This window comes from Lepidochelys olivacea (genome assembly GCF_965140295.1).
Source record: "Lepidochelys olivacea isolate rLepOli2 genome assembly, chromosome: 5".
In the NCBI taxonomy this organism is placed as follows: Eukaryota; Metazoa; Chordata; order Testudines; family Cheloniidae; genus Lepidochelys; species Lepidochelys olivacea.
The window spans coordinates 33966829-33993217 of record NC_140415.1 but is presented as its reverse complement, the minus strand read 5'-3'; the positions used below and the strand labels follow the sequence as shown (position 1 = coordinate 33993217).

Below are 26389 nucleotides of genomic sequence, written 5' to 3'. Positions count from 1 at the left end.
TTATCATTAAAATGGAGATTAGACCTTTAAGTATACTGGAAATAATCTAAAGGAGTACTTGTGGCACCTTAGAGACTAACCAATTTATTTGAGCATAAGCTTTTGTGAGTTTAGTTTCGTTAGTCTCTAAGGTGCCCCAAGCCCTTCTTTTCTTTTTGCGAATACAGACCAACACGGCTGCTACTCTGAAACCTGGAAATAATCTAGCTCTCTCGTGACATAAACTATGTACTGGAATAAATTAATCAAAATGGAATATTCCCTTTTGAAACATGAGTTAGCTTTATGACAAAAGCCCTGATCCTGAGAGATGCTGAACAACTACAAATCCCAGTGACTTTGATGGGAGCTGTAGATATTCAGGATCTCTCAGGATCAAACCAGGGGTTAGCTTTACCTTAGCAAACTTAATTTCCTTTAATAAAATTCATTGCTACCTTCCTTCTGTTTCAAAATAATGTTTTTTGACTTACCTGAGTTTTTGTGGGGCCTATATCTAAGCCTTGGACAAATTTTGTCAAAAACGCACTCACTGCATTCCAGGGATAAATGCTGTTTGACTCATCACACACAACAACAACATCTATGAAGGAGGAACAGTCTAAAAGAGAAAAGATGACTGATAAAAGGACACTGAATGCACAAAATTTACTTACAACTCATGAGCCAAATCCAGATGTCCATACCTAGTCCACATGTAAGCAAACTTCTGTTGATGTCACAGGAGGTTTGCCTGAATGAGAATAGAATAAAATCCCAGCCTGATACACAGATGTAAATGCACCAAAATCAGCGAAGTTACTACTGATTTTCACCAGTAAGTGAGATCAGAATCAAGCCCTGAGTGTGAACCTCAGGATTAGGCTCTTTTTAAACTGAATTTTTTAAAATTCAAAAGGTAATTACTTTTGGATTCCATTACATGACATCTCTCTTCATTTCAATGGATTTATTTATTACTGAATCTATTTTACATGCATTGCCTTACTTTGAAGAGCAGGTGAAAAGCTTCTTAAGATCTGGAAACTGGGACTGATTTCAGAACAGACTCCTGTTGCATAGTACTGACTTCCACACTGCTGGGCCCACAAGGGACCACAAGTCTTTAAAAAATAAAATGAGGAAAATATAAAACAACATGTATCCTGTCATTTCACTCCTTTACATACCTTCATGAGAGTGTCACAATCAAATACAGCACAGGAGATCAGTGGAATAGCTCCCTCCCAGGAAGACACAATATTGACTGAGACTAACCACGAGGTGGCACTGTTACCATGAGTTGGTTCTTATGAGTACACACACACACACACACACACACACACAGTAGCAGTTTGCCTTTGGTATTTGCTGCAGAATACTTATTACCTGGTAACTACACATGGTACTGCATGGCCAAAACGTTTTCTGTTAGCTCATGAGGTGTTTTGTGTGTGTCTCCACACCATGGATAAAAATAAAGTTTAAAAAATAATGGATTTACTAATTTGAGAATTCTTTGTTCCACAAGAAAATATATTTCAAAACTGTGGATAAGACATTTATAACTTTTGTCTGTACTAACTTCAGTCTTGATCGTAAGATGATTTTTGAAAAAATAAGTAGAGAAAGAAAGACATGTGAAGACTATACTTTTTGAGAGACCCAAGGTAGGTGAGGTAATATCTTTTATAGGACAGAAGCTGATAGAGATATATAAAATCATGAGTGGTGTGGAGAAAGTGAATAAGGAAAAGTTATTTACTTGTTCCCATAAGATAAGAACTAGGGGCCACCAACTGAAATTAATGGGCAGCAGGTTTAAAACAAATAAAAGGAAGTTCTTCTTCACAGCGCACAGCCAACCTGTGGAACTCCTTGCGTGAGGAGGTTGTGAAGGCTAGGACTATAACAGGGTTTAAAAGAGAACTAGATAGATTCATGGAGGTTAAGTCCATTAATGGCTATTAGCCAGGATGGGTAAGGAATGGTGTCCCTAGCCTCTGTTTGTCAGAGGGTGGAGATGGATGGCAGGAGAGAGAGATCACTTAACTTATGTTAACAGCCATACTAAGTCAGACCAAAGGTCTATCTAACCCAGTATCCTATCTTCTGACAGTGGCCAATGCCAGGTGCCCCAAAGGGAATGAACAGAACAGGTAATTATCAGCTGGTCCAATAAAAGATATTACCTTACCAACTTTGTCTCTCCAATATCCTGGGTCCATAACAACACTGCATAAGGCTATGTTTTTTTTGTCATTTAGGGTCTTAAAAGTTTTTTCTGTTCCTTCCATGCATGGCAAGAGTTTAAAAGTTGAAGCACCAATTTAAAAAAAAATTGATTTGAAAAACAAAACTGAATATAAGTTATTAAATATATAAATGGGACTGTATGATGCACAAGAATGGGGTATTAAGCCTATCTTGGTCTGAATTTGACCAAACTGGAAAGAGAAGACCCATAAAGTTGCTTTTACATGAGCGTTGTTCAGTGGCCTATTTGATACGAGCTGGTGTCAGTCAAGTTCTTCTGCACAGGCAACCACAATACAAGAACCAATTCAGCAATAGGGTCAAGAGTTGATTAACAAGAAAAACTGAACTCTCCTAGAGTTAGTCTTTTCCAGACAGGCTTAGGACACATTGGTGGAGGCACAAGGAAGCTTCCAATGCCACTGCTTATATTGTATCTATACTATTGTTGATCAGAATATAATACTTTCTAGTAAGACAGTACAGCACCTTTCAGAGCCCCACCTAAACACTTTTACAGAAATGTGAATCAAGGAAGAGAAGGAATGTTCTACACTTCAACAGGTTCTCTCTTCCCCTTGTACTTTGTTAGCTCCTGTCAACAGTTTCCTACTTGCTCCCTCTCTTACACAGTGAATGGATTCAATTGTTATTGACAGGCTACTTCAGTTATTTTGTGTTTTAACAAACTAAAAGTAAAAAACAGCATTATGTTAAGGTGCATGGCAGCTGGATTAATTGCACGTGCTATATGATTTACAAATCTATACCTACAATGCTTTGCTGGAATATTTGGGACCAGTAGATTGCAATGCAAGACGCACTGAAATATAAAATTGTTTCTATTTTAAATGACAGCGAGAACAAAATGAACCATTTGTGTAGGATAGATCAGGCTGGCTGCTGCTACTCTAGTATTCATTTTGTTCTAACAGATGAATCATAGGCAGGGGCAGGCTCAGAGTTTTTTACTAAGGCCAATGTAAACTAAAAAGAAAATAAGATATAGGCCTTGAAGCTCCAGTATGCTGGGATCTCCCTCTGTGCACCAGAACGGCAGAATGGGGGACAAAAGTGGCTTTTATGCTACCTTTCTGCCCACACCCCATGATCTTGGAGTCAGCCAGAGGATGGCCAAAACTCCTCTTACTCCCAGAACACCTTAAGAACGGCCATACTGGGTCAGATGAATGCTCCATCTAGCCCAGTGCCTGTCTTCAGACAGTGACCAATGCCAGGTGCCCCAGAGGGAATGAACAGAACAGGTAATCATCAAGTGATCCATCCCCTGTTGCCCATTCCCAGCTTCTGGCAAACAGAGGCTAGGGACACCATCCCAGCTAATAGCCATTGATGGACCTATCCTCCATGAACTTATCTAGTTCTTTTTTGAACCCTGTTATAGTCTTGGCCTTCACAACATCCTCTGGTATGGAGTTCCACAGGTTGACTGTGCATTTGTGAAAAAATACTTCCTTTTGTTTGTTTTAAACCTGCTGTCTATTAATTTCATTTGGTGATTCCGAGTTCTTGTGTTATGAGTAAGTAACACTTCCTCATTTACTTTCTCCACACGAGTTATGATTTTATAGACTTCTATCATATCCCCAATTAGTCGTCTCTTTTCCAAGCTGAAAAGTCCCAGTCTTATTAATCTCTCCTCATACGGAAGTTGTTCCATACCTTCTACACCAGGTATGGCGTTGAAACAAAGCAGTGGAAATGGGACATGTGTTGGCCAGGTCTAGCTCAAAATGTTTATTGAGGGCTACAGATACAACACACATTTTTGCCACCCCAGAAACATTTTATTAGTGTACAAAACAAATATATTCTAATTAAAAACTTATTTTTCCTTCCTGTTAAATAGTCTACTGTAATCATACTTGTGATATCCCGTCAGTGTTAGTGAATTCTACATGGATCAGGAAAGCCTTTGAACAGAAAGTGGCTCAGGCATATATGTACATGTGTGTCTGTGTATTTAGATAATTTAAATTATTCTACATTATATATATATACACACACACACACTTTTATATATTAAAGTTTGTAATGGCTAATAAATAATGTTGCCTCTCACATCTAAAAGGCAAAAGAATCATTCAGGTTTTGATCACAATTTTCTCACCCTAAAGAATCAGAGAACAGAGCTTTCAGTGCCAATTCACTAAGGTACTTAAGGAAATGCCTAATTTTTAAGCACAAGTAGTCCCATTGATTTCAGTGGAGTTACTCATATGTTTGACATTTGGTATGTTTTTAAGTACTTTGATGATTCAGAGCTTATATTGGCTAAAAGAGGCCAGTGATGATAAATTCTTGAACACTAATACAACAACATAAGGGGCAACAGAGAAAATATTAATTCTAAAACGATTCAAGTTAACTGGGACAGCCTGAATAACGAAGGTTACTTAACTGCAATCAGAGTTCTTCAACATGGCTTCAATATTCCCACCTATGGGTATTGCACCGCCTTGTGGTGCCTTACAGTAAAACGTCTTCTAGCAATGTCAGCTAGAGCACTCCTGCCCCACTGCCATTCCCCACAGCATCAGGAGGCACTCCTTTATAGAGTCACCTATCAGCGCATCATGAAGGTGCAGTACCCATAAGCAGGAATATTCATAGCCACTTGAAGAAGAACTCATTCTTACTTTAAACTGGGAAGAAAGCATAGTGAAGTGTCTGCTTTATATATATGGTTTTACTACATTAGGTACTGTACTGGTGTATGATAATATAAATCTTAAACTGGAATATGCATGCATGCATCACAACAGTGAATCAATATGATCTATAAATATGTTGATCGTTCACCATTTCGTAAGCTCTACCATTGCTGTGGTGGATCTTTGAACATAACTGTTCACTGTATAGAAACAGGTTGTACATAATGTAAGCTATAAGAAATTGTTTTTGCAGCATCTGCAGAATACAAAGCTGGCATATGATAGCTGCATTTGGAGATAATGGAAAATGAAAGCTTTTAAAGGTACCTGAGGGTATAAGTTCATACTTCATTTATCAAAAACAGGGGGGATATTTCAGAAGGTGAGAAAAGTGGAGTAGGATATACTTTTATATATGAATTTTCCATTCCAATGCAGTTTTAACTGCCAGCAGAGTGCATTTATCAACATTATTTTAAGCGAACATTTAATTCAGCTTTTTCTCTCTCAAGTGTTATTTTTTAAAGAATCCTTACGTATTGGAGATTAGAAGTAAAAAGACAATGGAAACAATTTCAAACTGCTAACTCAAAACTGGCCTGAATATTTTAGAGAAAAATTCCCAAGCTGCTGAGTGCTTTAGGACAACAAGTTTTTTTTTTTTTAAAGTTGGCCCTGGGATGTTATGGGCTAATCCACACAAAGAAAGAGGCAGCCAAAATTAAAAGAAAAATACTTAATTCTCATGGCAAGATTTGGAGCTTTAGCTCTACTACTTAATCTCAACTAGGATAGCCTTGATTCCTCTGTTGGGCTCCCTTGTGGCTGTTAGGAAGTAGCCCATGCTGAAGGTGGAGCAGAGCTGCACCACGTTAGGGGGAATTGTACGAGGCACTCTCACTCAAGTTCCTCAGCATACAGCATGTGTGCTACTACATCCCTTTATGGGGTACAGCTGGTCTTCCTCCACAAGCTGGCTTGGTGAAATCGAAGCCATGAGGACACACAAAGGGTGCAGACCTTGTATTCACAAAAGCAGATGCTCTACCTTGGGGAAAAAAACCTGATTTTTGTAAAAGGCACTGCTTGGCAAATTAGTAAAGAAAACCCTTCAGATTAATGCAACAAGCACCACCAAGATCGACTTATTGCAAAAGAAATCTAGTTTGCTGTTACTATAATCTACTCATATTTGAAATGACTTCTGTCAAAAGAGTACAATGAAGAAAAAAACTCAATGACTATAGCCTGGGCCATCTCCTCTTTCCTGTGCAACATGATACAGTCTTTAATTTCATGATCATATTTTATTTATAGATGAATGCACAAAAGGAGCAATTCCTAACTTTCGAGTGCTTTACTTTTCCACTTACATAGCATTATTTTAATGTATGTTTTAAATGTAATATAAAATACATATTATTCCATGTTGTATACTGAAATATTTTCAGCTCAGATTTAATTTACAAATGTGGAACGTTCCAGCTGCTACATTTTCCATCAATGGTCAACAGTAGAAAGTAATTTTTTACTACTTACTGAGTATAGCTTTGACACTTACCAAAAATCCTCCAGTTCTTGAGCTTCTTATTAGTGTCAAGCCAAGGTTCATCTGTTCCTTTATCTCAGTAACATTTGGGATGTGTGTTAAAGCTAAAAATAAAGAGATTAAAGGAAAGCAAAAAAGCCCTAAATTCCTATCATATGTTCCTCAGTAACAGAATTCAAAGTTTAAGCTTAAGGAACAAGAGAGTTTGGAAGAGGAATTTTTCAAATCCCATAAAAGCTTCTGGGACAAAACAAAAGAAAGATAATTGGTGAGAGAAATTTGCTAGACATTAGCTGGCCTTGTCACATATCTAGATTAGCATTTATAATTAGAGTGCCTGCTCTAAAGAGCTACAGGAAATAGGCAAAGACGCCAAACTCCTCAAGTGGCAGTTTAACTCTATAAAGTACAAATGTTTTTAGTAGGTTGAGACTACTAAAAAAAAAAAATAAAAAAAAAAATAATTGTTTGCACTACCTGAGAAATCAGATCTCTCTCAACTGGATCAAGCTCAAATCTTAGATATTTCAGACAGAAAATATATAATGATGGGAATATTTGTGTGAGAAGAGAAATGCTTTATTCCATAGCACCATAAAATAGAAATTAAAACACGGATCTGAACCTATGATATTCTTAAACATCTCAACATTGACTTATGTTGCCCTATTTGCGACATCTAATTGTTGGCTCTCATTTTACACTTAGATTGTTAACTGTTCTGGGTAGGAACTGTCTTTTTATGTGTTTGGTAAGTGCTAGCAAAATGGAGAACCCCCGATCAGAACCCCCAAATAATATATACTACCGCTTCTACAACTGCTACTAATTCTACAGTTAATACAGAGTGGATGTAAAAAAGTGTTAGAGAAAAAACAGCAGCAAGTAGCATGAAAGTTATATACTGAGCTGGCTCTAGAAGCTAAAGCTGTCCTGGCGGTATATGCAATAAATGAACTGGAGACCAGAGCAACCCTCTAAAAAGCTCTTCTTTTTACTAAGCCTAACAAAAAAAAAACAAAAAAAAAAAAACACCAATACAACATTACATGGGGAGAAGCAACAACCACCATATGCCGACACATGCAGCTAATTTTAGTAGTAAAATAAAAATAAAAAGCTACGTTGGAAGGAGAAGAAAAAAAAAATTATGGCCATCCCTATCTTCTTATTAATACTACTGTCCATATTTTTCAAATTCTTTCCAAGTCTTATCTCACACCAAAGAATGCTCCGCAACAAAGAAACTATTTAGAAAACATGGACAATATAGTGTCCTTTTTCACTTCATCAGGGTCAGTAGGTCTGTGCGAACTGCCTAATTCAAGTTTATCAAATAATCTGGCCTGGTATGGAAATGAGGCAAAATGGACAATTGCATTAAGTCAGCATTAGTTACAACTTACTTTGTAAATTCAGTTTTTGACATGTCGTTTCAAGTGAATCAACAGGACATGTGTAGATATCTCCCATTCTGTTAGCTGGATACCCACTCCATGGTGAGCCAACAAGCAGCCTAAAAAAACAAGGGGAAACTGATTCTTTCCTTATACTCTGATGAAGAGCAGTATATTTATTTAAAGATAAACTGAAAACAAATGTGAAAGTCTGAGGTCCCCTAGATAAGTTAGAGAAGAGCTCACAAGATTTAGCACGTAAAAACAAAAGAAAAAAATTCCCTTTCCAAGGGTATCAAAATTGTGCTTTGCTCAGCTGTGACTTCCCATTGCGCACCGCAAAAAGACAATGCAAGCATCATATCAGAGAATGCTGATGGAGAATGGGGTTAGTGTATGGGAATGAGAGAGAGTCAAATATTCAGAGGATGTTTTAATCCATTATGTGGTTATTAGTATTACATTATTATAGAACCATAGAACTGGAAGGGGACCTAAGGGGTCATCTAATCCAGCCTCCTGCACTCATGGCAGGACTAAGTATTGTCTAGACCATTCCTGACAGGTGTTCGTCTAACCTGCTCTTAAAAATCTTCAATGATGGAGACTCCACAACCTCCCTAGGCAATTTATTCCAGTGCTTAACAACCCTGACAGTTATGAAGTTTTTCCTAATGTCCAACCTAAATCTCCCTTGCTGCAATTTAAGCCCATTGCTTCTTGTCCTATCCACAGAGGTTAAGAAAAACAATTTTTCTTCCTCCTCCTTGAAACAACCTTTTACAAACTTGAAAACTGTTATCATGTCCCCTCTCAGTCTTCTCTTTTCCAGACTAAACAAACCCAGTTTTTTCAATCTTTTTCAATCCCTCAGAGGTCATGTTTTCTGGACCTTTAATCGTTTTTGTAACTCTTCTCTAGACTCTCTCCAATTTGTTCACATCCTTCCTGAAATGTAGTGCCCAGAACTGGACACAATACTCCGGATGAGGCCAAATCAGTGTGGAGTAGAGCGGAAGAATACTTTCTCATGTCATACTTACAACACTCCTGCTAACACATCCCAGAATGATGTTCACTTTTTTTTTTTTTTTTGCAGTAGTGTTACACTGTTGACTCAAATTTAGCTTGCAGTCCACTATTACATCCAGATCCCTTTCCGCAGTACCCCTTCCTAGGCAGTGATTTCCCATTTTGTAAGTGTGCAACTGATTGTTCCTACCTAAATGGAATACTTTGCATTTGTTCTTACTGAATTTCATCCTATTTACTTCAGACCATTTCTCCAGATCATTTTGAATTTTAATCATATCCTCCAAAGCTCTCGAAACCCCTCCCAGCTTGGTATCAGCTGCAAACTTTATAAGTGTACTCTGTAAGCCATTATCTAAATCATCGTTATATCACAAAATCAAAAGAAACATAGGAAAGATATCAATAATCACAAATATATAAACAGTAATTAATTTCTAACAAATATAGCTAGACAACTAGTGAATTGGGAAATTATGATCTGCAGTTTCCTGACAGTAAACCCGCCCCCAAAGAGAGGTCAGGTAAAAAGTTCACTGATTTCTTTTAACTGATCCTTTTAACTGATAGGAGATATTATACTCGACGTCTACACAGTGACAGCATATTGCCCAAGTCTGAACTTGAACTCTGCTACTACGCCTTGAAAACACTGAGTCAGAAAGGAAATACTGTCGGTTATGATAACAGACTATTGTGTCGTGTCTGTTTCACTCTGGACAAGAATTTTAAGATGCACAACCTCTAGTTAAGTTGCCAAAAGTCTTATAGTGATTCACTCTCCCCTAATTCTATACTCCTAGCAACTGCCACACACTCCCTTTGCAGTGTTCACACATTCTGAGCACCTTCCATCTGGGGAATGCAGAACAGTTTTTAAACATTAGCCAATTAATACTGATACCTGGGGACACTGGCTATAAATACAGACATTTCAACTTTCACTTACCATGGAAAGGCAGCAGCGATGTAACAGTAATTTAGAACAGGAAGTGAAGGAGAATTTCATATACCATAGAAAATGCAGGAGAAATATGGATAAGCAGAACTATTTTCATGGGCATGAACAGTGATGTCTCAAACATTGGATGGTGAAACCGCTTAATTGATTAGAAAAGGAAAGACCTCTTGCTTTTATACTCTAATATCCATCTATGACCCTCTGATTATAGAATATTTATCAGTCAGTAAATCAGTGTTTATATGAAAGGATAATAAAAAACCAAAGATACGACAAGGAAAGGGTCCCTTTTGAGAAAGTTTTACAGAGTTTAATAGAAAATGAGAACCTTTCAATAGGGTTGGAGTTAGAAGAATTCCAAAGAGAAATGTATCCCACACCTCCCATAGAATTCTATGGGATAGTTAAAACAAAGAAAACACAAAAATCATAGCAATGATATTTTCTATTATGTATTTTCAAAGCAATTTCTATATAAAACTTTACTACATTTCCATAGGACCCACATGACTTAATTGCTATTCAATACTATAGGAATTTGGTAAAATGGGTTTGATAAAAATTTTACATTTCTTAACACACAAGGGATGTTCCAGGTTTATTCAGACAAAATATTTCCACACACACCTTAGAGTGTATTTAATTTCAACTAAACACAACAGTATGAAGAGTGACCGTATTTCACTTTAGCAGCACAAGCCAGTCAGCAAAAACATAACAAAACTTCAGAATGTATCTAACCTTTTTCCTGTGTAGGAGTATTTTAAAAATAAATGTCTGCATCTCAATTATCTTGCTGAAAACAGTGATTATGCAACAAAAGAAACAGAACGAATTTACCCACCCAAAAAATCTGAAATACTTTGTTTTGTAAACAAACAGGATTTTATGTCCTTCCAGCAATTCCAAACCTATCATATGGTGTTATAAATATCTCTTTATAAAATGTGATAATGCCAGACTCTCTGTATAGTCCAGATAGGTGGATATTGGATTACTGACAAAGTCCTGTTGAACCATGAAGAAAAATCAGCTTTGTGACTCCAGTACAAAACCAATAACCAGGCTGTTCAATAAAGCCTATAACTGGGATGTTCACTGGCTTCCTCTGAGCAAGTTACTGTGCTTTTGTCATTCTCTACTACCCACTAAGTACATGCAGAGATGGAAGGGTTTTGTGTGTGCTTGAATGCGTGCAGAACATTGTGCAATTATTCTATATTTTGTTTAAGGCAAACTAGAAGATAATAAAATAAAATGCAATTTAATTTAATTCAGATCCAATCCTGTTCCCATTGTAATCAATGATAAAATTCCTGCTAGAGGCAAGACTGGACCCAAAAACCTGTATCTTCACAAAAGGGGGACTGAAGTTATGAAATAATTGTTGTTTTGTACTTAAAGAAAACCTAAAATACAAGGAAGTTCTAATATACATCAATTACATTTCACTCTGTCCCTCTTGTGTGTTTGAGGGTCAGTTTCCACTTTGTGTGTGTCTCTCTACAGCAAAATAAGAGAAAAATATTTACAAATAGAAAAATGTCATTGTAAAACCAAACCAAACAAAAATTGATTGCGAAACTTAGGGGCACGAGTAGTATCTGAAACTAAACTGATGTTTTGGAACTGATTAGGTTTCAAGTTGATGCTCATTTAAATATTTTAAAACACCACTCTGCATATAATCTGTAAATGTTTCATTCTCTATAAATATGTATATTATGCATAACTATTTGTAAGCTTTTTCTAAGTTTCTCAAAATACATTTAAGCATCCACATGAGAAACTACTTATTAAAACAAGAAGGCCTTCCTTAGTAGATTTTGGAAATACCCCATATATTACTCTATGTTTGTCACATACTTATCATAATTAAATGTCTGGACTGTGTTGGAGTCATCCTGTAATGATGGGTTATGTTTAAGTCAGATATTTGCAGTATATTTTATTCACATAGAAACTAACTGAAAATACGAAACAAGCAAAAGAAAACAATTATGTAAAGATTTCACCACTCAGATAGATGAACTGCAGTCATTTTAATGCCTACATTTAGATTAACAAAGTCAGTGTCTCCTTATCTGTGGGTTGCCAGCAATTCCCTGGGGTGGGAGGGTTACTATCCTACGCCCGTTCCCCGTCTCTGTTCTTCCACAAAAGTTAATTTGCATAATTATTTGCTCCTTAGGGTACATCTACACAGCCAGCATCAGCTCATGGCAGTGAGCCTCTGAGCCCAGGTTGACAGACTCAGGCTCATGCTACCGCTCTAAAATTAGAAGTGTAGACAGTGCTTTTCAGTTTCAAGTCAGGCTGGACCTTGGGCTCTGAAATCTAGGGAGGCCGCCCCCATCCCTAAGCTTCAAAGCTTGAGCTACAACATCATCTACACAGATATTTTTAGTGCTGTAGAGTGAGCCCCATGAGCCTGAGCCTGCCAACCTGTCTTTGGAGGCTCACTGTTGTGGACTGTGTAGATGTACCCTTGGGATACATCTATACTCCAGTTAGACACCTGCAGCTGGCCAGTGCCAGGGTACTACCCAGACAAAATCCCAATACAGCCCTCCTCATGGCCTCACCACTTACTATCTCGGAGGTTCTGTCCCATACTGGGAAGAATCTGAGGGAGGGAAAGTCAGAACTGCATATAAAAATAATGCTATCACAGCCTTTCTGGAATACAGAACAATAACCACTTCTGGTTGGGGTTTTTTTTCCTGCTCCCACAGCCAGTCACCTGCAGGAGCCAAACCCTCAAGGACAGGGCCTTTATCAATGACTGTCTAATCTGAGGGAGAGTGCGGGGGGGGACCCAGAAACTAGGGATGAAATGTTCCGAGACCTCATTGCCGACACCCTCCTCCCACCCCCCTAATAACTGAAAACAGAGAGGTGGAGGTTGTTTCAGAGGTCAAAGAAGGGGAAAGAAGTGGAGCTCTCCAAAGAAATAGGAGGAGTGGACAAAGACAGTGTAACAGTGCCCGGAGACTACACTGCTGTGGCAAAAGACACAGTTGAGAAAGACAGGGAGATGCAGAGGTAACTCCTGGAGACAATACAGGGCCAGAATGCTCTGCTGCAGTGCATGCTGGGCTCCAAACAGAGACCCAGCCATGTTCTGCAGACTTTGGACTATATAGGGTACTGGGAACACAAGCATTTGCTTCCTTCTGTACCCACCACAGCCATACTCCCAGAGGCCATTCCCTTCCCAGACTGAACCTCTGGGCAATGAGAACAATTGCACATGCGAGCCCAGCTCTTTTGAGCAGCTGGCGTCCCTAATAACTTCAAGCTGTGCCAAAAACTGAAGGCCCAAGAACAAAAAAAGGCAGGTGTGAGGCACAGACTCACCTGTGACTTGAATCCCTCCTCCCCTTGTTGCCGTCTGCCCTCCACTGCACCGTGTCCTTTGAATTTTGGTTTCATTATTGTTTTAATTAAAGGTTTATTTCTAGTTGCTATATTACAGATTGTTTAAGAATAAAAACCATTCAAATTCATTCATAAAGAGTCATCAATACAGTTTACACAGAAAATCCATTAATTTTAAATAATTCATAGGGTTTTACAAAAGTATCTAGACACAGACACAAGGTAAAACAAGCACTGCCACAATGTTCCAACTCCACCATACATAAAGGAGACTGCAATGCCCACAATCCATCTCACTGCCCCCCTTTACGAGCTAATGGCTGCATGTACAGCTGCACATTTTCCGGTCTGAGATTCAAAGTAAGAGCAATAGGCACCCCTGGTAGTATTGCCCTGGCTGTTTCCATGGTCTATTGGATGACTCGGTGGCTTCCCAGATTCCTGAGCAAGTCTCTGCACTCAGCCTCCCACCCATCAACTAAGACTTTCCCACTTACTTTCACAAATATTGTGCAAAATACAACATGTAACTTTAATTTTATGCACTTTTCCCCCTGCATTTTCCAACCTATTCTACAAACAGAGCCCTCTTCCTTTCAAAAAGCCAAATGCACACTCCCCAGTCATTCTGCAACTACAGAAGTGATAGTTAAAGAGTTTCTTCCTTCTGTTCAAGTGGCCTGTGAATGGCTTCATTAATCAGGGAAGCAGGGGATAAGCGAGGTCTCCCAGGATACCCAGAACAATCTCCACACCATTAATATCTACAGTGACCCTGGAGACAAACTGTCCTTTTCCCATTAAGGTAAACAGAAATGAGTTCCAAAAGACCCTAGCACCATGGACCCTTCCAGACCACTCTTTATTTATGCCCATAAACCTACCACAGTCATCAACCAGCCCTTTTAGCACCATGGAGAACTAACTACCCCTTTCTGTTTAGAAATTCTTAGTCCTGGTGGAGTGTGGGAGCAAATAAGGATAGGGATCCCATTAACTGCCCCATTACAGTTTGGGGCACATAAAGTGGTCAATCTCCTGAGCATCACCAAGCTTTATAACCCAGTACAACAGTATTGTATGTATATCATCACACTCCTGCATGACAACGGCCCCAACAGTCAGTCAATCTGCCGACACCGAACAAGACTCAAGACCTGAGGTGGGGGCAATCTGAAAGACCAGAAAAGGGACAGAGAACCATCTAGCCCCATAACCATGATACTTGGCAAAAAGGGGGAAAAAGGATGCCAACAGGCAAGAAGCACCACAACTGTCTGTGGCTAGAGCTTCTTGTCAACTTCCCCCCGTCCTTAATCAGACCTGAAACTTTTGTTGGGAAATTTACTCACAGTCTGGAAGGGAATTTCTCGGGGTAGAGACAGACCCACTCCAGAATAGCCAATAATTAGGACTGTCACATGGCAGACCCAGGTTCACAGTTCCCTACTCTGCCTGATTCAGACCAGGGATTTGAACCTTGTTCTTCCACAACCCAGGTGAGTGCCCTAACCACACATCGACAGTCTGTCTCAAGCTCTCCTGTGGAGCTGTTCCATTTTGTATAAATAATTCAATATTCATTAAGACAGAAAGACTGATTTTATAACCCAATGGTTATGGACTTCAACCTGGGTCTCTTACATCCAAGGTGAGTGCCCTAATTACAGAGTTATGGGCCATTCTGGGCTAGGTTTCGCTTTCTTGTTTTTCATGAAAATTTTTTAAAGATCTCATTTTTATTCCATATTAGGAAAAAAAAATCACACAAATGTTGAAACCTCAAAATTTTTCACGGCCAGCCCCAATAACGGCACTCACATCACAGGTACTGACAACCGAAAGAAGATAAACTCATGTATCCTCATCAACGCTCCCATAACTTTGAAGAGTCTTAAAAATCAGCATTCTAGTGGAGACAAAGGGAAAAAAAAATTTCTAGCTTTATTCTAGGCTGCAGCATTTTCCCAATGCACTTCAGGGGGACATTCATCAAAACAGCACATTGGCACACTTATCAGGAGAGATTTTCCTTTATTAGATGTGCAAGCAATATCATAGAATCATAGAAGATTAAGGTTGGGAGACCTCAGGAGGTCATCTAGTCCAAACCCCTGCTCAAAGCAGAACCAGCACCAACTAAATCAACTATATGCTCTAATATAAACTAGAATTTAAAAACGTCCAAAGATCAAGCATATTAATTTGTTTTGATGGCTTCATTTTCATTTAAAAATATGTTCCTATTCTAGGATCACAGTGCATTTACCAGTGTAACAACATATTACAGATGAAAACCTGGAAAATAATAATGAATCTCCATTAGTGCTGGCAAGGGGAGTATCAAGATTGCAGGTGAAGAAAATAAAGTTAAAAGAATTAGTACTTTTGGCACCTTAGAGACTAACAAATGTATTTGAGCATAAGCTTTCGCGGGCTAAAACCCATTTCATCGGATGTCCACAATTGTTTAAACTCACATTGGACGTACTGTAACAAAGAGATTTTATTTAATCTCGAATGAGCACAGATGTGTGGTGTTAAGCATAAATTTCAAAGCAGCGACAAATGTTTACAGTTTTCCCTATTTGACTACCCTGGAGTGAGTTATAATTTAATAAAAAAGGGGTTTTTTATTTCACCTAGCAATAAAAGCATCTGCAAAGGTGTCTCCTCTGCAGTAGCTGACCTCAGACATGTATCATAAAGACTATTATCTGTGTATCTATCTATCTATCGGCTGCTTTCCTAATCAAGTAATATGCTGAGTGAGCACTGTCTCTTGCAGAACTTATATTAAAGGCATTACTGACAATTTACTGCGTCTAAAATACTTTGGTGGCTTTAAGAGATAAAATAAAATATTAAAGTAATACAGCTAATACATGCCATACATTATTCCTAAAGCAGGAATCTCACACAGACACTATGTGCAATTATTTGGAATGCCATAAGAAATAAAGAGAGCAATTGCCAGAGTAAGATGTTTGCTCTAGTGTTAGTAATATTCCTGAATTGTTTTGAAGAAGCATACAGACGTAACTACTTATTAAAGAAAAGACATTTTAATAACTGATATTCATGCATACAGTGGACTTCTTGATTTTGGGACAGAAAAAAAAACCCAACAGTATGATGCAGTAAATTCTTTGTCCCACAAAATATACTGTTAGTAGCTTTTGGGGGGAGGGGGAGGGAAGAAGGGGGCTTATATTTTAAAGCTAGATTGTCATCCCTTCCAAGCTCTGTCCTCATACCTACCTAACAACTATACAACAATTTGAAAAAGAAAAACTAAAACAGAACAACATACTTCACTGTTAGAATTCTAACAAAGATGATCTAATCACAGGGACAGATCTCTCTTGGTAACAGAGTGTTTTTACTTGGGTCAGGACATGTATAGCCCTGTTATATCCAATCACCTTGAACACAGGGAAGGGAAAGGCACTAAATCCAAATCCAATCTCTAGTGGAAGTAAGTAAAGAATAGGAGGCATAGAGAGTCAAAACTCAGTTCTTTAATTTCTCATTCTTCAATACCGAACTCTGGCAGCCTACTTGGATTTTTGCCAGAAGCTTTCTATATGCTTGTTTTACTGGTCCACTCCTCTTGCCATATGAAGTTTAGAAAGGTAAACAGTTTCCAATAAACCCTTCTTGACTACCACACCATTATTTTGTCTACTCTGAGTTGTGGGATTGGTATATCTTCATATGATTTCTTGCTTTAAAATATCTTTCATGGTGAGGAGAATTAGAGTGCCTTTCTTAACATTTCCAAGTGCAATTCACATTAGTATTTGATAACATTTTGGATGTATAGAAGGTTTCTCTTTAGTTTATTTCAAGCCAAATTTTAACAGCGCTCCTGCAATATGAATGTTTTGAGACTGTATCTGATTTTCCAAGAGTAGTAAATACTTTCTGTTCTTATGCAATGCACTGTACATCAGTCTTGCACCAACCTTGTATCAGCTTGGCAAGTAAAATTTTCTAGGGTGACATTTTCAGCATTCTGTATCTGCTCAGTTGGGACCACGGACAGCTCAGTGCTGACAGGGACCGGGGGGAGCAAGAGAGAGCTCCTAGCTGGCTGCTGGGACTAAATAAGGACTGAATTCAGGGAGGGCTACAGGAAGACTGTCTCCAGGGAGGAAGTCCTGGGTGTACAGCCTCAGACCAGGGCCAGAACAAGTTAAAGACTGTATACCCCAGAAGGGATTTTGTTCTGTTTCAAATACAGACAGTGTGAGAGAGTCAGACAGAGGGCTGAGTCACTGAAAAGCCACCTAAGAAACCACAAACAGGGGTCACGACAAACTGAGAGACTGCAGGCACACACACTTGACCAGGGGGCACTCACGAGAGATGGGTTCTGCCCTGTTAAAATAGCTTAAAATAAAGGACTAGATCTCCTAAAAAGAGCCTTTGTTTTATAACAAAGGAACAATAAATCTTTTCCCTGCATCTGAGAAAGAAAATAATCTAGAAATGAAAAGGTGAAAAACAACAAAGCAAACAGTGAGAGAGTGCCCTAGTTACAATTTCTAATGACTTCTTGAGAGAGACTGAAAGAAGGAACTTTTTCACTTTGAATAGGTTGTGATGATCCTGATAAACAGAGAGAGGGCTATTAAAACTTCCCTTGACCCATATGGGACAATGGCCAGTCATGCTGTAATGAGATAAGTGACGAATAACTGCATACCTGCAAAAAGCATTTGCAGATTCATAACGTTAAGTTTCTATGAACTTATGGAAAAGATGGGGGAAGTTATATGCCAAGGACCCTGCATTATTTGTGTCCCTGAACTATTTTCCACCTGTACTTGGTGGTTACTGACCAGAGTACAGGTGGAAAACAGTTTTCACTGCATTAACAATGGTGCAACAGGGAAGCAGAATATAAAATTAAATTGGTTGAGGCTTTGATCTAGTTCTTCAGTAATAAGATTAAAGAAAATTTACAAAAGGATTGAACTCCTAATACACTTGGGAAATACTGTGTAGTGCAGCATGCACAGGAATCAATTCATTTCAGGTGAATGTGCTTAGCTTCCTTCAGTAGTTTTGAACAAAGGCTTAAATAGAGGACTAAAGGAGCTATGTTGCTTAGCTACAGTAAGTGGATAAAATAAATAGAAAACAGGATAGGGAACTTTCTGCACCAGCCAATGAGAAAGGCAAACCATGCGGAGAGCAGTGCTTACCCAGTCTAGGGAGAAGAGCTCAGTTCACAGCTCCACTTTCTCTGTTAAAAGCAGAGGAGTTCTCTCAAACTCCTAGCTACCATCTCTACACATTGGATAAAAACAGAGAAATGGTAGGATCTAGATCATCTTTACATTCAAGATAATGTAAAGCTGAAGTCAGAGAAATAAAAAGGCAGATACGTTTATGAATGAGAAAGATCATTACATATTTTATTACTTATTTTATCGCTAAAATATTCATATTTTAGCCAGTGTTTTATTAGATTTATCATCCTCCAATACATTTTATAAGAACCAGGTGACCAAGCAGGAGTTTTTAAATTAATTTTTACAAGAGATAAATGACTTTTGAACACTTTTCATATAACAATTTAGCATGTAATTATGGAGATGATATATGTTAATTCTAAATATGGCATGTTTCAGTATTGATATTTCTAAATTTTACGAAGATTTCAGATTTTATACATTTTCTTTTTACCAAAGAAATACAGACCTTAGTATCTTTCAGATAATGTTAAGCAAACATATTAATTACTGCTTCAGTGTTAACTTAATTCTAATTTATGGAGAAGTATTTACCAAAACCACTAGAGCTCAGCTTAAAATACATTAATAGTTTCTTACTTACTAGATAAAAAGCCCTGGTATATTATTAATAGCAGCCTGATATATAGTATATAAGTTAGACTTAACTATATGTATATATAGTAGATCCCTCTGCTACTGCAGATGCCTTAATGTTTGTGATTAAGCAGTTTTAAAATTTATTATTCAATAAATTAGTTCACACTCAGTTCATGTTTTTAAAGTTTTTTCACAACCATGAAGACTAAAAAACAAACAATTTTTAAAATGGAAGCTTCTGGAGCACAATTCTGTGGCTGGGGTAGATTCCACAGAACTTTTATAGCTATAGAATCACAGAATGCACAGGGGCCTGAGTAGGGCTGATTTGATATAAGGAAATACAGTTAGACATACTACATGCTTCAAATGAACAGCTGAGAATATATCAGAAAAAAATGGTTTACGTGAAAATATGCATCATTTAGACATTACACCTCTAGACAATGTTTAAATACCTCCAAATATGGAAGTGCTTGTTGTACCACCAGATAGAAGGGCATTAAATTAAGGAACTAAGACTTGTTCAAACTGGCCAGGAATTTGTCGTCAAAAATATCTTTTTGATGGCAAAATGCAGAATCTGCAAAATCATAGGAAAATTTCAACTTTGATTAATTTTTTTGATTTTCCATCTGGAAAACCAAAACATCTCCCAGAAATGGTAACATTAATATCAGCAACATTAAGACAGAAAAATTTCCCAAATGTATGCAAAGTGTCTGAGATTGCTGTGAAGATTTTGCACTTGAGTGCCAGGGTGATGAAGTTGTGGTATGTATTGCTTTTGGTATCTGTTGGAGGTGTGAAAGCATTATGGTATGTTGGAGTGTGTTATTACTATGATGTAGGCAATATAAAAGTGGCAAGGAGGCTTTTTCCTTAATTTGTTATTTCCAACTTTTTCAGATTTTGAGTTGGTGGGTGTGTCCTGATGCAACCTTTACTGTCGCCAAACAAATTTTGTGCAATTCATATAATATTCACCTTCTGAATGAAGGATCTTACTTTCCTTTCCACAAAGGTACACACACAGGATACAATACTATGCATCTGTAAAATTTTCCGTAAAAGGAGATCACTTACCTATAATCGGAAGTTCTTTAACATGTGTGGTCCCCTATCTGTATTCCATACGTGGGTACGTATGCACACCATGCGCCTGAGGCTGGAAAAATCCTGCAAGTAGCGTAGATTGGTCCGCAGCTGCGCCCTGGATCTCCTTGTGCTCGGCATTGCAGTATAAGGGGAGATGTAAACCAACCACCTCTTCAATTCCTTCTGTACCATGAATCCAGTCACAATCCGTAGCAGAGGGGAAGGCATGTGGGTAGTGAAATAGTTTGAACAGTCTCCAAACATGAACACTCTAGGTCTGATGGCCATCTAAATACCAAGCCATGAGTTGAAGAGGGTCTGGGCTGGGGTGCTTGATCCTGCTATTCTCTGGAGTTAGCAGGTCCATTCGTAGGAGGACCAGAAACCAGAATTGTCTGGGACAACTTGTTGCGATGAGAATGACTCATGCTTTGTCATGATGCATTCTCTTAGAACCTGGGGTAGTAGTTGGATGCGAGGGAAAGAGTATCTCAAGAAGCTTGTCCAGGACAGTAGGAGGGCACTTTTTGTTCACCTGGGAGGTGAACAGGTCCCAAGATGGTATTCCCCACTGACTGAAGATGTTCAGCACTGAATTGTGTAACAGCCACTCATTAGTGGTGAAATTGTAATGTAGTTCTATATACACCAGTTCCATAAGCTGACCACCTCCCCACACAGTGAGAGGGATTTTTGCCCCTCCCTGTTTGTTTATATAGAATACGGTCGTCACGTTGTCTGACATTATCTGGACAATGGCAGATCATATGAATGGGAGGAATGCACTGCAGGTCTGTCTGACTGCTCTTAGTTCTAGGAGATTGATATGCATCTTGCTTTCTCCCCAGGTGTCCATATATCTTGTGTTGGATGACCAAACATGTGGGCTTCCCAGCCTATGAGGGATGCCTCAGTGATTATTGTCATGCCAGGTGACAGGTCAGGTGGGAGGTAAGAAGAGAACTCCAATGCACATGTGTTCCAGGCTCATCTACCAGGTGCCGCCTCAGCCAGAGCTTTTGCCCCTCTTGGGTCTGGAGTTGGAAAGAGCAACACATACTGCACTGGGAGGAGATATGAGCCTCTTTAGGCAGGCTGGTGGTCACTGATAACTGAGAAGAAGCAAGGACAGGAGACAGTTCTTGAACCCTGGAATACTGGGTACAGTCCTACTTCTGAAAAGGAGGGGACAGAGAAGGTCCCCAGGGCTGGGAAAAAAACTAAACTACACTATGTAAAATATTGTAAAACACTAACAAACTATCTATAATTATATTTACAGAGATAAAGACAACGAGAGGATAATTCCAGACACAGAGGAGTCCAAATGAGATCATGCAACAGCAAGAAGGACCTGAAGAGGCAGTTGGTCCACACCCCCCCTTATATCCTCAGGGCTGAGCATGAGGAGATCCAGGGTATAGGTGCAGACCAACAGATGCTTCTTGAAAGATTTTTCAGTCTCAGGAGCCTGGTGCTCATGCGTACTCATGTGTGCAACGCAGATAGGGACCAGCCCTCAAAGAAGAAACATTGTTTCAATTGGTATTGACCAATCGTTTCTAAATAACTCCTGTTCCAGTCATGGCACTGTCAGGCATGACCTCTACTAAATTACAACTCTTACTCAAAAGGAATATCAACAGGAATAAATGTAAAAGTTTTCCCTATTGGTCACATTACTGGGTATAAAATGATATCAGATTACATTCTTTCAAAAACACTCAACATTTAAATGTGTCCTTTGAAAGTTTTCCCCTTTTAGTTTTAGTCAAATAAAGTCAGTTAGTATTTTACCAGCAAGAAGTTTGTTTTGTTTTTTTTAAAAGGAAAATGAAATAATGGAAATATTTTCAAATGATCCTTGTAACTGTTTGCACTTAGGAAAAAAGTTACATCATATTGCTCTTAATCTTTTCACAGGACAAAGAACTCAAAACCCTTACCATTTGCCTTGATGATTTATAAACTGTTGAACTGCATATCCAAACAGCTCACTTGAAGGACCAGAAAACGATTTTGCTTCTGGGAGCCCAACGTTGTATGCGTCACAGCAATTATGAAGAATGCCTGTTAACAGGAAGATTAATATTACTGTAAATAGCAATTAAAAAATCTTGATTCCACTGAAACAGCCCATCTGTCTATGCCAATTCCCCTTAATATAGCAGTTAAAAATGTGGCCTTTGACACACCCAATAAAAATCAACGTTTCTCCCACCCCTACACAGCAATAGCCATCTATGATTATCTGAATGCTTGTCAGTGCACTATATGGGCATGACAGTACAGTAGACAGAGTTTAATAACCTATTAACTACATTGCTTAATAAATCTTGTAGCGCTACCAATGTGTGTGAATCCAAGAGACACAATGAATATGTTTTAATATATTTTACTGTAGTCTTTAAAACTCCATTATCTTTGGACATATGGTAGCCTTCTAGCATAGGATTTCCTAAAGACCTATTAATGTACACTATAGTGAAGAACAATGGATGACAATAAGTACTTTTATTGCGTGTGTATTCTAATGCTACATTTGAAATAGAACACAATCAAATTGACCTACTCTTTTATCACAGAAGGTCTACAGTTTCAGGCCATTTTATTTTCACATATTGTTTGTTTTCTTCTGAACAAACCACTGAGAAGATAAGCTTATAAATGGAAGCCTGGGAAATATAGGGCTAAGTTAATAAATAAACTATACTTAACATTTAAACAGCACTTTGCATCTTCAAAGCACTGACCAGATATTAACTCATTAAGCCTCACAATACTATTGTGAAATTGGAACTTTAAAATATATATAACCTCAGCCACCCTGTCTCTCTAAAACTCTTGTGAGGCAGGTAAGTATCATTCCTGTTTTGTATATTTTTTCCCTCACACATAGGGAGTGACATGTCCATGGCCATACAAGTTGGTGACAGTGCCAGGATCAGCATTTAGAGCTCCTGGCTTCTCTCTTGTGCTTAGCTGACCATGCTTCCCCACCCCGCCCCCATCCATATAGTACTTCTATAACTGGTTAATATGGAATCATCTAAAAGTTAGTTCAAAGATCAATTCTGACTGAGTGTGCAATGCATAAAAACTATACTTGTATGCTCATCAGAAAATAGTACAGCTGAAAAATCATAGCGAGCCCTACATTCCAGAAAGGATAATTATATTTCTGTTTACACATAACATTTATGTACTAACAGTGATCTTACATGAGATATTAAGGAACTTTAGAATTTCTTATACTAATGATAGGAGTTTAAGGTTCTTTAGAATAGAGATCTTTAAGGATTTCTTCCCATCTAACACACATTTTAAAGTCTTAGCTTAAGAACAGGGGCATCATTTCAGAAAAATTCAGGGATGGAGTGGGGGAGGACACAGTTGGGTCAGCATATAAAACATTATATGTGATTATATTGTATCCTGCAAAGTTGAGGCAGCGGTGGGGAGGGGGGTGGGGGGGAAGTGGAAGACATAATGGAGAATACAGACCTATGAAAAGTCTGGGGGGGGGAGCGCAAAGGGAAGGAACTGCCCCTCCAACCATTAACAAATGCTGCCCCTGTTTAAGAATTAGGGTCACAGATCAATGCATTCCTTCTGCCTTGATGGGTATGTCAGTAGTTACTGTACCTGACATTTTTGGCAGTCCCAAGACCAGATTTGGAAGAGATTTTAAGAGGGATACCAGTCATGGACACAGACAACCTGAATACAGCCCATCATATTATACACTATATTGAGCATGTGATGTTCTAAATCAGCAGTTCTCAAACTTTAGCAACCTGAGGACCCCCCATTTTGATTTAAAATTTTTCAGGGGAAACCCCCAATAACTCTCGCTCAGCCCCAGGCCCTGCCCCACTCCACCCCTTCCCCCAAGACCCCACCCCTTTCCCACCACCCACTCACTCCATCCACCCTTCCTCCGTCTCTCACTCTCCCCCATCCTCACTCATTTTCACCAGACTGGGGCAGGGGGTTGGGGTGCAGGAGGTGGTGCAGGGTGAGGGCTCTGGGAAGGAGTTTGGGTACCAGGTGTGGGGCTCTGGGCTGGGGCAAGGGAGTGGAGTGCAAGAAGAGGTGAAAGCTCCAGCTGGGCAGCACTTACTTCGGGAGGCTCCCAAAAGCGACCAGCACATCTCTCTGGCAGCGGCTCCTAGCTGGGAGGGCTAAGGGGTCTCCGCATGCTGCCCCACCCAGTGGCGCTTCCCGTGCAGCTCCCATTGGGCACAGTTCCTGGCCAATGGGAGCTGCAGAGTCGGCGCACAGGGCAGCATGGACATGCCAGCTGCTTCCAGTAGTGGCATGCAGTCATGGAGCCTGCCTTAGCCCCGCTGTGCCACTGGACTTTTAACACCTAAAGTCTCCCAGTTTGGCTTCAGTAGCCTCTGGGACATAGAGCCCGATTCCAGGAGACTTCTAGTGAAACTGGGAGGGTTTGCAACCCCAGTTGATCAGCAGGGCTGTTGGCCCAGGACAGGATTCCGCCCCCTCCTGCAAGTGCCCCGTCCCCGCTCCTTCCCCTCCCTCCCAGCGCCTCATGCACACCAGGGAACAACTGTTCCCCGGCGTGCAGGAAGCACTGGGAGGGAGAGGACAGAGTTGATCAGCTGGGCCCGCGGACCCCCTGCAGTACCCTCAGGGACCCACAGGTGTCTGTGGACCCCAGTTTGGGAAACACTGTTCTAAAGTGAAACCTGAGGGTGCACAATCCACTTAAATAAGCAAAATTTCAATAAACTCTCCTAAAACCATATGTTAACCCAAAATATATAAAGAGAAAGCAAAATGTTCCTCATAGAAGAATACACATAGCTTGCATATTTACTAACATTTGGTGACGAACTTAAGACAGGAAATCATATATCAGTCATACCAAACAACCATTATCTACTGATTACCCACTCTCAAGTATTTATCTTTTGCTAAGAGTTAAATCATTTAAGAAATATGGTTAAAAATGAAAGAACTTCCTTTGCCATTAAACATCTGATTGGTATGGTGGAGAAGGGAGGATATGAGTGGACATAATACTGTGTATATTTCACAATACTTCTTACAGTAATCACAACCACCTACACCTGGCAGCTAAATGGATCTTTTAAAGGCATTTCATAAGTAAAAATTTGGTTAGTGTACAGCTATTGCCAATATATCTGTTGCGTTCCAAATTCCTGGCACTTTATTTCAACACCATCTTTAAATTGCACCTTAATTTATTCTCATGTTATCATCAGTCAAAAATCATACATAATTGAACAGTGCATCAGTAGGAGCATCGCACTTAAGACTCTTGGTGCCGACATCTGGAACGGCCATCCTAAGAAATTGTCTAGAGTCTCCTGTAACGTTATTGTGTATTCTATTTTGCCCCATGTAACTAAAAGATAGAGCAGTGGTGTAGCTAGGAGTGGAAATCTGGACGGGCCCTCAACTTATGGCAGACAGGCAATGCCCATAGTGCTGAGATCATTTTAGTAAAGAATCATGGTCACTCTGCTCAGTCTGTTGCGCAGGCAGCCCCCCTGCTCCTCACTCCACTCAACAGCAGAGTCCAGGCCTACTTAGGTATGGCGAGCAGGATCAGCACACTCCGGCAAGGCAGGGGATCCCACGCCATCAGCACCAGCGCTCACTTGGGCTACTATGAAGTTAGCTCCAGCCTGGAAAGTGCTGCATTTGCAGTCAACTCTGCTCAGGGTCACTGTAATGCTGGGTGGCTCATCCATAATGTGAAGATGGGGGACCAGGGGGAGTGGAGCTTGTCTCTGTGAGCTCAGAGGCAATGCAGACAGTCCTGGAGGTAGCACGGAGCTATGTGCCAGGGATATCCCTTAGCCAGCTGGCATCCTCTGAGTTGCTGGGCTGAGCCGAGCCAAGCCCAGCTGCAGAAAACTGCCTTTCTCCACTCTGACCTTACACACCGCCTGCTCCACTGCCTTCTGACTTGCCTCCTCCTCTACCCCTAACTGCCCCCTCTTCTCCTACCCACTACCCCCACTCATAATTCCCCTTCTGCAATCACCACAGCACTCCTTCTACTATCCATTACCCCTTACACATGGCTGCCTTTTGCTCCTGCCTACTTTCACCAAGCCAGCAAATCAGAGCTGGTAAGAAGTGACCTTGAAAATATGTATCAATGTCAATGCACCAGCCTCATCTCACCCAATCCTGCTTAGCGGCATCCGCTCTGGGTATAA

The 26389-nt window shown here is 39.6% G+C and overlaps 1 protein-coding gene across 1 annotated transcript in view; it reads right to left on the bottom strand.

Annotated features, from left to right (window-relative positions):
* Nucleotides 1-26389, bottom strand: part of ITGA2 (integrin subunit alpha 2) — an 88655-nt gene that overhangs the window by 42077 nt on the left and 20189 nt on the right. Inside the window, exons 2-6 of the mRNA XM_084628845.1 lie at nt 22118-22241; nt 7866-7975; nt 6472-6563; nt 989-1103; nt 474-601 (exon numbers count right to left, since the gene is read on the bottom strand). Of these exons, the coding sequence (XP_084484971.1) occupies nt 474-601; nt 989-1103; nt 6472-6563; nt 7866-7975; nt 22118-22241 (569 nt within the window). The remainder of the gene's footprint in view (nt 1-473; nt 602-988; nt 1104-6471; nt 6564-7865; nt 7976-22117; nt 22242-26389) is intronic.